The following is a 13093-nucleotide window of genomic DNA, read 5'->3' on the forward strand; positions in this document are numbered from 1 at the left end:
TTCTAATTTTTAAGGAAGTATTTTCTTCAGTGAGTTTTTGGGCTTCCTTTTCCATTTAACCAATTGTACTTTTGAAAGCACTCTTCTCATTGGCATTTTGGGCCTCTTTTGCCATTTAGATTAGACTATTATTTAAGGTGTTATTTTCTTCAGTATTTTTTTGGGTCTCCTTTAGCAAGCTATTGACTTGTTGTTCATGATTTTCTTGCATCACTCATTTCTCTACCCGGTTTTTCCTCTGCTTCTCTTACTTGCTTCTCAAAATCCCTTTTGAGCTCTTCCATGACCTGGGACTGATTTGTATTTTTCTTTGAGGCTTTGGATGTAAGGGCTTTGACTTTGTTGTCTTCTTCTGGTTGTATGTTTTGACCTTCTTTGTCACCAAAGAAAGATTCTGTGGTCTGACTTTTTCTGTGCAGTTTGCTCATGATCCCAGCTAATGACTTGAGTTATAAACTCTTTGTTAAGGTAAGGGTCTGCTTCCAGTGTGGAGAATGTGCTGTCCCAAGCTTAGGGGGTTTTGTGCAGCTGTTATCAGAGATACTTCTAGGGACCTGTAAATTTTCAGTTCTTCCAAGGTGATATGATTAAGGGCGAGGGTTTACTCCTTTCCTTTCCTGGCCTGGGCTGTGGTCTCTGAGTGACCACAAGCACTCTTTTCTGCCTTGGAACTGAGAGAAGGATTCTCTCTCACCTGCCACTCACTACAGGCTCCACTGCACCAGCGCTCCTCCTTGCCCTCGGACCACCACCTAGAACTGTGACCCAGATCCTAGCATGGGCAAAGCAAGAGAGTCCTGCCTTAGCACCAGCAAAGAGATCCCTGCGATCCCCCACTGATGAGCCAAAATAAATTCCCCCTCTGTCTGTGGGCTGAGCTCAGGAAGCAGCCTCCGTCCCGGAGCTGTGCCAGGACTGGGGCTGGGACCAAAGTTCTCTTTCGCTGTGGTCACAGACTTTCCCTACTGATCTTCTAAGTTGTCTTTGGCATTTGTGGGTTGAAAAGTCTGGAAGTCACCACAGCTGCCTGTGATTCAGTCCTCTTGAGTTCTGTTCCAGGTTCACTGAGGCCTGTTTTGCCTGTGTGCCCAACCTGAACTGCGTTCCTCTCCCAGCCTGGCCCGATAGACCTTTCTTCTCAACCATTCAGGTTGTCTTGGACTGGAAATTTGTTTTCACTCTGTCTTTTTGTGGGTTCTACTGCTTTAGAATTTGTTTAGAGCCACTCTTTACAGTTATTTGGAGGAGTTTGGGGGAGAGTTCAAGCAAGTCACTGCTTTTGCTCTGCCATCTTGGCTCCAGGAGGCAGCAGCATTGGCCCTGGTCAGGCGCCACCTGGAGTATGCAGAACATTGGCAATTAGGAGAGCCATCCAGAGGGCTCTTAGAATGGTGGAGGGCCTTTAAGATTATACCAGATGAGGGTAGACGGAAGGAATTGGGCATGTTTAGTGTGGAGAAGAAAGGATTTGTGTAGTATTTGAGGGCTGTTGTATGGAGGAGAAACAAGAAGATTTTTGTTTGGCTCCAGAGGGCAGAAGTAGCGGTGGGTGGAAGTTGTAAAGGAACACTTTTCTCAAAGTGGAAGGGCCTGCCTCAGGAATAACTCACTTCACCCTCATTAGGCATCTTCAAGTAAAGGGTGGATGACCACTTTTTGGATCTGTGATGGGGAATTCTTATTCAGACACAAGTTCAGCTAGGTGGCTGCTGGAGTCTTTTCACTTCTGAGAGATAATAAATCGCCATTCCCCCTGTGCTTTAGGCTTACAAAGTGCTTTCCTTGTCTCAGCCCTGTGAAATAGGGAGCACAGAGATCATTATCCCTATTTTATAGATGAGGAAATAGGCTTAGAGGAAAAGCAGCTTGGAGAGAGATCTTTAGAACAGAAAAGTACCTATATCTCTAGAATCCAGGCATTTTCTCTGGCTGCCCCCCACCACCCATGCCTGGGATTCTCTCCCTCTTCATTTCTTCTTCTTGACTTCCTTAGCTTCAAGTCACAGCTAAAGTCCCACTTTCTACTGGAATCGTTCCCTGAACCCCATTTAATGCTGGTACCTTCTCTCTGCTGACAATCTCCAATTCATCCTGTCTATATGGGACTGTCTTCTACTCCTCTTTTCATCTTCAGTACTTAGCACAATGTTGGACATATAATAGGTGCTTAATAAATGCTTATTGACTGACTTTAGAGATTATTTAGTCCAAACTATACAATTTTATAAATTCAGGAGCTGAGGTCCAGAGAAATGCTAACTTTCCTAGGATCATATAGCTAATGAGGAGCACAGTTGGAATTCGGACCCAGGCTTACTACTGCCAAGTTTATTGCTCTTCTGCTCCATCTCTGTGTACAATTTTAGGCAAATGAACGAAGTTGAATATCTGCCTTTGACCTAGACCTTTCTTTCTAAAATCAGAGAACTGCAGTTAATGACATTTCCTCTTCCAAAGCATTTGCAATGAACAACAGGAAATACTGGTTCCGGTCACTAGGGCTAGAGTGCCCCACAGAAGAGATTCAGCCTTAGCCCCGGCTTGGCCATCACTCTCCCTTCCCTCCTAACAGCTTTGTAATTGTCTTTAAATCCAGATGGCTTCTCATTTGAGTGCAATTTAGTTAAAAGCTACCGCACACTAAGATTGTGAAGCATTGTTCAGAGATGAGATACTGTATTCCTGCTTGGTTACTGAGAGGAATAATCAAGGGACCTCTTTTTGGAATGAGTAGCTTCCTGGATCTCTTGGGAGATGATAGAGAAAAAAGGCGAGCTTTGCCCTCTTGCTAAAAGCTGAGTTTCCAGAAAGAAAACATTTCAGAATCTCATTCTCCTGCAGTCTGCTTCTCTCTCTCTCTCTCTCTCTCTCTCTCTCTCTCTCTCTCTCTCTCTCTCTCTCTCTCTCTCTCTCTCTCTCTCTCTCTCTCTCTCTCCCTGTCTCTCCCTCCCTCTCTCTCCCTCCCTCTCTCCCTCTCCCTCTCCCTCTCCCTCTCTCTCTCTCTCTCTCTCTCTCTCTCTCTCTCTCTCTCTCTCTCTCTCTCTCTCTCTCTGTCTCTCTCTCTCTCTCTCTCTCTCTCAATCTCTCAATACACACACACAGTGATGTTGTGCCCTTGGCTCCTCTTAATCACTGTGCTAAGTTAGTCAACTTCTTCAGAATAGACAGTTAAACTTCTAATGTTACTCAGCCAGATTGCCATGCTGTTGTTAGAGTGACAGGGAGGAGAACCAGTTACCACACATTTTCTGTAGTCCACATTCTTCCTTCATCATCTTAGAATTGTGAGTCCTCAGTCTCTGGAGGAAATGGGTAACAGCGTTGGAGGAGAGAGCTCTTGAAGAGAAGCCTACACGTCTCATCACAATTTGATACTTCAGAGGTACTTGAGCACAACTGGGACTAATTGACTTTTCTTTGGCTCACAGCTCCCATTTGATTTCATCCAAAGGTAGTGTTGTGTATTCACTTTGTGAGACTCAGCAGTTTTGTATCTCAGGAATGCCGTGGCAGCTCTTTTGTAGGGGTGGTCAGATGAGAGAGAATTAACCCTTCCTTCACTCCTGTCCCCCAACTCTGCTGGCAATTCTTTCTTCTTAAAATTAATGTTACAGCTTTTAGGTGCCATCAGTAGATAAAGAAGAAGGAACCCAGATCTTCTCTGAGCTTGGGATCAGAGATAGGGTAGTACGGTGTCATAATAGCATTAGGATTTATAGACCGTGGTCACAGAAATTGGGTTTACTAGATCGGGAGTAGATTGACTACCTAAGACTTTTGAAACATCATGGATTAATACTTTGGACTAGGTTAAGAGTGTCCAGCCAACATATCAGGATTTAACCATGAACTCTTGTGTTTTAATGTTTTGCTGATGCCTTTTGTTTTTCTTTCTTTTTTTTTTTTTAATACCACAGTCATTTCCCAATGTTCGCCCTGCCCCTGCCCCCACCCCCCAATCTCCAACACACTGAATACTGAAAGGAATACAGGATTTTTTTACTTTTAATTTTGTTTTTTCCTCAATTACTTATAAACAAAAATGTTTAACAATTTTTTTTTAATTTTGAGTTTCTAAATTTTCTCCCTCCCTTCCTTCTCCCCTCATTGAAAAGACAAGCAATTTGATATTGTTATACATGTGCAGTCATGTAAAAATTTCCATTTTAGTTGTGGGGGAAAAAAATTACAGACCAAAAAAAAACCCCCAAGGAAAATAAAATTTTAAAAAATATGCTTCAGTCTGCATTCAGACTTCATCAATTCTTTCTCTGGGAATGAATAGCATTTTTCATCATAAGTCCTTCAGAATTGTTTTGGATCATTGTATTACTGAGAATAGCTAAGTCATTCACTGTAAAATAGCTTTACAATATTGCTGTTACTGTGTACAATTTTCTCCTGGTTCTGCTCATTTCACTTTGCATCAGTTAGTGTAAGTCTTTCCAGGTTTTTCTGAAGTCATCCTGCTTGTCACTTCTTTTACTTTTTTTGCTTTTTGTCGAGGCAATCAGGGTTAAGTGACTAGCCCAGGGTCACCCAGCTAGTAAGTGTCAAGTGTCTGGGGCCAGATTTGAACTCAGATCCTCTTGACTCCAAGGTTGGAGGTCTATCCACTGTGCCACCTACTTCCCCATGCATGTCACTTCTGACAGCATAATAGTATTTCATCACAATCATATACAGCTTGTTCAGCCATTCCCCAATTGATGGACATTTCCTCAATTTCTAATTTTTTGCCACCAGAAAAGAGCTGCTATAACTATTTTTGTACTTATAGGTCCTTTTCCTTTTTTTTTTTTTAAATCTCTTTTGGATATAGAGCTAGTATTAATATTGCTGGTTTAAAAAGGTATGCATCATTTTGTAGCCCTTTGGGCATAGTTCTAAATTGTTCTCTAGAATGGTTGAATCAGTTCACTACTTCACCGGCAGTGCATTAATGACCTGATTTTTTCCATATCCCCTCCAACATCCAACATTTTCCTTTTTTGTCATATTAGCCACTGTGAAAGGTGTGAGCTGGTATGTCAGAGTTGTTTTAATTTGCACTTCTCTCATCAATAATGAGAGCATTTTTTTTATATGACTACAGATAGCTTTGATTTCTTCTGACAGCTACATAGTTCATATGACTTGTATTATAAATTTGACTCAGTTCTTTATGTATTTGAGAAATGAGGCCTTTATGAGAGTTACTTGCTGTAAAAACTTTCCTCCGGTTTTCTTCTTTTACTTCTAATTTTAATTGCATTGGTTTTGTTTGTTCAAAACCTTTTAAATTTAATATAATAAAAAATTATCCATCTACCATTTTGTAATGTTCTCTATATCTTGTTTGGTCCTAAATTCTTCCCTTATCCATGATGTGACAGGTAAATTATTCCATGCTTTCCTAATTTGCTTATGGTATCTATCACCCTTTATGTGTGAATCTTGTACCTATTTTGGCCTTATTGTGGTTTTTACAGTGTGAGGTGTTGGTCTGTACCTAGTTTCTGCCATACTGTTTTCCAGTTTTCCTAGCAGTTGTTAAATAATGAGTTTCTGTCCCAAAAGCTTGGATCTTTGAGCTTATCAAACACTGGATTACTATGATTATTGACTACTATGTCTTATGTACCTAATCTGTTCCACTGATCCACCACTCTTATTTCTTACTGGATTGTTTTAATGATTACTGCTTTATAATACAGTTTGAGATCTAGTACTGCTAAGCCACCTTCTTTCACATTTTCCTTTGATTCGCTTGATATTCTTGACCTTTTGTTCTTTCAGATGAATTTTGTTATTTTTTCTAGCTCTATAAAATAATTTTTTGGTACTCTGGTGTGGTGCTGAATAAATAATTTAGGTAGAATTGTCATTGCCTCAGCCTGCCCATGAGCAATTGATATATTTCAAGTTGTTTAAATCTGACTTTATTTCTGTGAAGAAGTGTTTTGTAATTGTGTTCATATACTTCTTGGGTTTGTTTGGGAAGGTACACTCCCAAATATTTTATATTGTCTCCATTTATTTTAAATGGAATTTCTCTTTCTGTTGAGTGCAGGATTTAGCATCTGAGGACTTGGGTTTGAATCCTGGTTCTGTTGAGATGACTTTGGGCAAGTTGTTTAACATCCCTGGGAGTCAGTTTTCTCACCTGGGCTAGATGACCTTTGAGGTCCCTTCTAAGCTCTGGATATGTGAACCTTAAAATAATCAGTTAAGCAAAAGCAACCAACAGAATGTACCAGTAGCAGAGTCTGACAGTGTGAACAGCAGCCCATGCTTTAGTCTTCTAACTTTTTGCCAAGGGGCAGGAAGTGTGTTTTATTTGGTCTCCAGGACCATAATTATGTACCATCATACCTTTTTTTTTTTTTAAAGGAGGCAGGGAGGGCTAGGCAATGGGATTAAGTGAATTTGCCCAGGGTCACACAGCTAGTAGTGTCAAGTGTCTGAGCTCACATTTGAACTCGGGTCCTCCTGAGTCCAGGGGTGATACTATGTACCATCATATCTTTTTTAACAATAGATTTTATTGATAGTTTGTTTTCTGTCATCTAGGTTTCTCCTATACTTCCCTTTCCCAGAGATCCATCCCTTATAACATAGAATTTTTTTTTAATTCAACAGACATTCATCACATTGAAAAAAAATTGGCATCATGCAGTATACCACATTTGCAGACTGAGCTCCTGTTTGCAAATGGGGGGAAGTTATCATAGCTCTTCTTTGAGGCCAAGTTTCCTTTTTATATTGTAACATCCAGTTTTATTGTTTTATCTGCTATTTAATCTTGAAGAGAGTTAGCCAGTGTGGCAAAGGGCCAGAAGTTCAGAAACCTATGTTTTATTCCTAATTCTCTCATTGATAATAACTGATATTTATGCAGCATTTTGAGATTTTCGATGACCTTTACTGCATCCTTGTGAAGTAACTAGTCCAGTATCATCTCATTTTATAAATGGGCAAACAAGTTCAGGGATGTAAATGACTGACCTGTGTCATATGACTGCCAGGTCCCACAGGGGGGATTCAAACCAAGGGTTCTGGACTCCAAGCCCAGCACTCTTCTTCCCTGTGCTACTTAACTAACTGTGTGACTTTGGGTAAACCCTTTCCCATTTGTCAGCCATTTTCCACTAATATGGGACTAGATGGCTTCTCTATGGTTTTCTTAGCGACAGGCCTCTGAGATATCCAGAACAGTTGCTTATTTGAGGAAGGAAAAGAGTATATCCATCAGCATTGCCCTCTTCTCTACCCCAGACAAGAACATAACCTCTTCCCAATCACTGCAAGGACTCAGGAATAACTTAGTGATCTCCAGATTTGGGGAAAGGATAAAATAACTTTTTTTTTTTAGAGTTGAGGATTACCTAACTTAGAGTAAAACCCTTCTGCCTTTTCCCTTCAATTTGCCCATATATAAAATGGGGTTAATAGTAACTGTTTCATCTATAAATGCGGCACCCCCCCCCCCAATGTTCCGCTCCCTAATTCAGGAAATTCATTATCTCTGAAGTACATTGAGTTCAGTGGAAAAATAACACTACCATAAAATGATGCTTTATAATTATTAATTAGATTTGGCTTGCTATTAGTAACTAGATTTAAAACATTGCAGCATTATAGTTTTTAGAGCTGGAAATGAGCTTAGAGATCACCTAGTCCAACCCCATTCCCCACTCCACCCCTACCCCTCAATTTTACAGATGATGAATTGATTCCTATAGGAGGGAGCAAGTGGCAGGGCCAAGGTTCAGATTCAAGTCCTTTGGTTCCAAATCCAAGGTTCTTTCTAGGACTATGCTTTAGGGTTTAAGAAGTCTTTGAAAAGCTTTTTTGTGGAAGTTTGACCACAGCAACTGAGGTAAAAGAAATAACCTTTCTAGAGCGGCACTTGTATCCATACTCATGTGTGGTTCCAGTTTTTTTGTGGAATTACTTCGCTGCATTAGCAGGAAATGCCACAAAAGTGGAAAGAACAATTACACTTTATTTCTAATATAGACACTTGTTCCCTTCTCTCCCATCTCCCTTGCCAGATTGTCAAAAACCAGACTTGAATGTGTCTGACAAACTTTGAGGGCCATTTAGAGAAGTCTTCATAGAAAATGTTAATGACTAAGTTCAAAACAGAAAAGAGGAGGAGTTGCTGTTTACATTTGGTCAGCCGGATGGTCACCCAGACATCATGCCAGTCCCAGAGTTATACACAGGATGTAGAGAAGTCAGATGTCAGGGCTTCTGGTATTGTGCTATTAGATACTCTTTCTTTTGGGGTCAAACTGATGAAATTGGATAACAAGGTCTCGATGTCTTTCTTTGACCGAGTTCCGTTTTTTAGGGGGCTTGAAAATATACTCCACCTGTTCTGGTTAATTATGCTGCATTTTCAGCATTGGTACGGCCCTTATGGGCTTGTGAAAGAATCCCCAAGCTTTAATGAGTCACGTTTTTAGCCACTTATAGATCCAATCATTTGACACCTAGCCTCTGTGGAGATTCTGCTGATAGTCACTAATCTATAGCCTTGCTGCTCTAAAATTTGCAATTGATTTTCTTATTTCTAGAATTGTATCCGTCATCAGGCATGTGTGCAGATGTCCGTATTTTTTTTAAATGCTATAACTTTAAATATTTGAATGATGCTAGTCGGAAAAGGCCTGCTCACAAGAATGTGGGCACCCACATGTCCATTCAGACTCATGCTCATACACACAGGCACATACAAGCATCCCTCTGAGCCCTTTTGATAAAGCACAGTGTGCCTTACTCATTCTTCATCTCTCTCCCAGTGGTTAACACACATGGTTCTATACATTGTCCTTCCTTACTCCATTGGCCTGTCATTTATTACATCAGTACCTCCCCCATGCTTTGCTTTAGGGGGCATAGTTCTATGAGTTGCTATAGTTTCTCCCCCTCATCCCCAACTCATCCCTGAATGATCCCCTCTTTGTCATTAAGGTTCCTCCTACTCCCAGACCCAAGGTCCATTGCTAGGTGCATTCCTGAAGTTTTTCTGACGTTGGTGGAAGCCCTGCCAGAGCTGTTGCTCTCTTGGCAGGGCCTCCAAGAACCTTGACTCACCTTCACACCTTGATGAGGGGTCAAAGCAGGCCTTGTGGGATTGGGGTTAGTCCACACTTCAGTGCTTAAAGAACACTTCAGATAGACTGGTTATATAGCCTGTGCACCTACTGAATAAGGTACTTAACGTGTGTTTGGATTCAGGTATGTCCTGGCCTAGAAGCCAAAACTAGTGTTGTGTGTCAGGTGGCATGTTTAAACTGAAGGTGAAGTGGCAGAGCCTCCTAATGGGCAGGTGGACCTGCCCCTCAGCAAGGAAGCTATAGAAGCAAGAGCTTCTATTAAGATTGTTGTGCTGCTTGTTTTGGGATGGATGAAGCAGAAGTTAGCAGGAGCTCCTATAGAACCTGGCCAAACAGCCACCAGGCTATTGCAGATGGGCATCAGCACAGGAACCATGCCATCCCACTTGTCCCAAAGCTCGTGACTGTAAAGAGGGGGTAGTGTGGCACCATGGATACTTCCATCTGTTAAGTAAGCTGTCTTTGAAAGCTGGGAGTCTTGAGGGGAAGAATGCAGAAAACTGCATCCCTTGGATGGGCACAGGGGAAGAAAACTCACCACTTCCACACGTAGACAACTGAATACTTTCATTAGGAGACTGACGAAAGTTTGTCATGCTATATATGAAATGTAAATGTATTTCTAAGGCTTTAGGAATGAGGGGTCAGGATAGAGTCCCAAAGATTAACTTGTCATTTCTTTTTATTCTAATTCCTTTTCTCTACAGTCCATCTCTCCTCCCCCCAGTAATTTGAACATGTTTCTGATGCTTTCACACGTCCATAGTTTTGATAATAGTAAGTATATATATGTTTCTCTGATTGCTTGTTTCAGAAAGATTTCCGTGTGCAGGAGCTTCCACTAGCTCGTATTAAGAAGATCATGAAACTAGATGAAGATGTAAAGGTAAATTTGTATCACTTATTTTGTCGGTGTGAAGCTAACAATTACGGTCATGAACATTTCTCATGGTGGATGAATTGTTTCTTTCTCCAGAGTATAAGGTTTAATTAATAACAGCCACAGATACATTTTTTTCAGCACAGTTTGCATTTGGAGTTAAGAGAACATGAGTTTGGCTCTGGCTTATCCTGGCTCTTCTCTTAGGTTCTTTAACCTCATCCTAAACCTAATGAGAGGATTGGCTGAGATGACTTGTAAGGTCTCTTCTTGCCCTTAGTATGGTGGCTGGTTCACAAATGGAAATGTAATATGCCCTGAATTGGAATGGTTTTTAGCCTAGGGCTAGTCTGGCCTATCCAAGTGCACTTAAAAAGATGATGATGAATTACTTACATTTGAAGCTTGGTGAGATCACTGAGACCCTCACAATTCGGAATCTTAATATTTCCTGTCAAGCCAAGGGAGTGTGACCACCCAGGGTATCAAATGTTTGATCACCCATTTATCATCTTCAAGGGTTTGGGCTTGCGAATGACCAATTATTGAGCATTACAAGCTCTTTATAGGGTCTTCTGGTCTGTGGAATAGATGCACTGCAGTTGGGTGCAGCTGAAGGTAGCCTTCTCAGGACTCCTTCCTGACCCTAAAGGCCTCCTCCCTTCAGAGGTGGAGGGAGGTAGTGGGAAGAGCACTGCGTCTGAGGTGAGAACCAGGCTCAGCAGGCCTGGCTCTCCCTCTTATCAGCTGTGTGACCTCAAGTATGTTTTTACCCATCTCTGGACATCAGTTTCCTCATCTGTAAAATGAAGGGGTTGGAGTAAATGATCTCTATGGTCTCCTTTCATCTCACACACTACAGCTTTGTTACCCTGTCTTAGACAGCAGCCTCTTTCCCCAGTAGCAGCAATAGTAGTAAATCTTAGAATAAATCTTAGGAATATTATTAGGTATTTCATCCCATTTTTTTTTACAATTAATAGTTTATAAAGTTTTATTGCTGCCCTTCATTATTGTATTTTTGTTTTTTTTTTTTATGATACAGGCATTTCCCAATATACCACCTTATCTTTTGTAACAGAAAAAGAAAACAGTTGAGTAAAATTGACTGACTGTGGTCCCATATCTGGCAGGCTATGTAACATTCCATACCTGTTGCCCTCTGCTGCCCTACCCAGAAGGATGTGTGTATGTTTCATCCTCTGTCCTCTAGGACCAAGATCTATCATTGTGTTTAATTCGAGTTGTTTTTTATTTGCAATGTTGTAGACACTGTGACACTGATATCTTGATTCTGCTTTTTCATTCTGTATGAGTTCATATAAGTCTTCCCAAATTTCTCTAAATTCCTTTATCCATTATTTCCTATAGTCCAGTAGTAATACATTACATTCATAGACTACAATTTTGCTCAGCTAGTCCCTAATAAATGGACACCTGCTTTGTTTCATTTCATTTTTTTAATGTAATTTTTTCATAGATCTGTAAGTGTCAGGGCTGGAATCCCTTCATCCTTTCATGAATACTTAAGGGTTAGAGAAATTGATTTGCCCTAGGTCACACTGCTAGATAAACATTTTTGTACTATTTTGGTTTGGTCTGTCCTGGATTTCGTATCCTGTGAGCTCTAGAAGCTTTATAGTAGTGACAGCATATTAATTCTCACTATTTGTCTAGGAAGATCACAGTCCTGACCCCTCTTTAAAATGGCATTGCTTTTAGGTTGTGGTTTCTAAGAGATTCTCTTGTTTTCTTTTTTTTTTTTTTGCTATCGCAGAAAGTACTGCTATTAATACTTTTATTGTCATCACATTTTCCACATTTTATCTCATTTCCTCATAGCTTCCTTATGAGATTGGTAAGAGAGAGACTTCGTCTTCCTCTTACAGAGGGGGAAAGGGACACAGAAAGACGAAGTGTGACTGATTGATGAGGAGCTGAACCAAAACTCTAACCCAGTTCTTCTGACTCGTGCCTCCTCTGTAACCCTTTTATTAAAGGACAGCATTGTCATCTTCTCACATTCATCCCTCCACTGTTTGCTTCCCAGTCACCTCTGTCTGGTTCTACTCCCCCTCCTCTAGTCCCTAAATTTCTTCCCTAGGGGCAGGAGAGGAGGTAAATGGAGCATTAGTGGTCCTGGCTATGAGACCTGAAGAGAGCCCTGATTTCTCTTCCAGATGATAAGTGCTGAAGCCCCTGTGCTTTTTGCCAAGGCTGCCCAGATATTCATCACTGAGTTGACATTACGGGCCTGGATCCACACAGAAGACAATAAACGCCGGACTCTCCAGGTAATTGGCAGCAGCTGCTCCAGGCCAGGAGAAATCGGATGTCTTCCTTCCTCTAGTCTGCTTAGCCTGTGTGGTTTTAGTCCAGAGGCAGGACATTACCTCTTCTCCTTCAAATCAGTCTGTTGCCTTCTTCTTCCCAGGGAGAACAGTGTAGTGCTGTCAGTTCTCTTGGAAGAATGTTAATTTTCCCTCTTCCCATACTTGCCACCGTGTAGTGACTGCAGCACCTTACCCTTTTTGCCCTTCAGGCCAAATCAGGGCTCGTAAGATAATAGGAATTTTTATCAAATCCTGGGGAGTCAGCATTTTGGTGAGCTGTTAGGTCCATGTGATTGAATAGCATAACATGGCAGCCAATACTACCAAGCATAATTCACATTTATATAGCACTTTAAGGTTTGCAGAGCCAGAAAAACTAATGGTCTTAGGCTGCACTTAAAAAAAGGGCATAGTATCCAGAACAAGAGGAATAAGAGTCCTGCTGGTCTCCACCCTGGTCTACCTCTGTTCTAGGCACCACGCTTTAGAGTGTTGACAGTCTGGGGCAGATCCAGAGGAAGGAGGGCACTGGAAACTTCATCATATGATGATTTCTTGTAGCTCAGAGGAAGGAGGATTGGGGGAACTAGAACTAAGTATTTGAAGGCTTACCATGAGGAAGAGATGGGCCTCAGAAGGCACAACTAAAGTAATGGACAGAATTTGCAGCAGGATAGATTCTTGATTGTTGTAAAGAAAAGCTTCCTAACAGTTAAGAATTAATTGGCTGCCTTGTAAGGTGAGTCTTCACAGGAAGGCTTGATGAATACTCG

The 13093-nt window shown here is 41.2% G+C and overlaps 1 protein-coding gene across 12 annotated transcripts in view; it reads left to right on the forward strand.

Moving 5' to 3' along the window:
- NFYC (nuclear transcription factor Y subunit gamma) overlaps positions 1 to 13093 on the forward strand; it is a 101030-nt gene that overhangs the window by 66940 nt on the left and 20997 nt on the right. For all 12 annotated transcript variants that reach the window (XM_078145471.1, XM_078145470.1, XM_020983555.2 and 9 more), the window contains 2 exons: positions 9922 to 9993; positions 12168 to 12281. In XM_078145471.1, coding sequence (XP_078001597.1) covers positions 9922 to 9993; positions 12168 to 12281 — 186 coding nt within the window. The remainder of the gene's footprint in view (positions 1 to 9921; positions 9994 to 12167; positions 12282 to 13093) is intronic.

Source organism: Phascolarctos cinereus, unplaced genomic scaffold, assembly GCF_003287225.1.
Source record: "Phascolarctos cinereus isolate Bilbo 61053 unplaced genomic scaffold, phaCin_HiC Scaffold_726;HRSCAF=1367, whole genome shotgun sequence".
In the NCBI taxonomy this organism is placed as follows: domain Eukaryota; kingdom Metazoa; phylum Chordata; class Mammalia; order Diprotodontia; family Phascolarctidae; genus Phascolarctos; species Phascolarctos cinereus.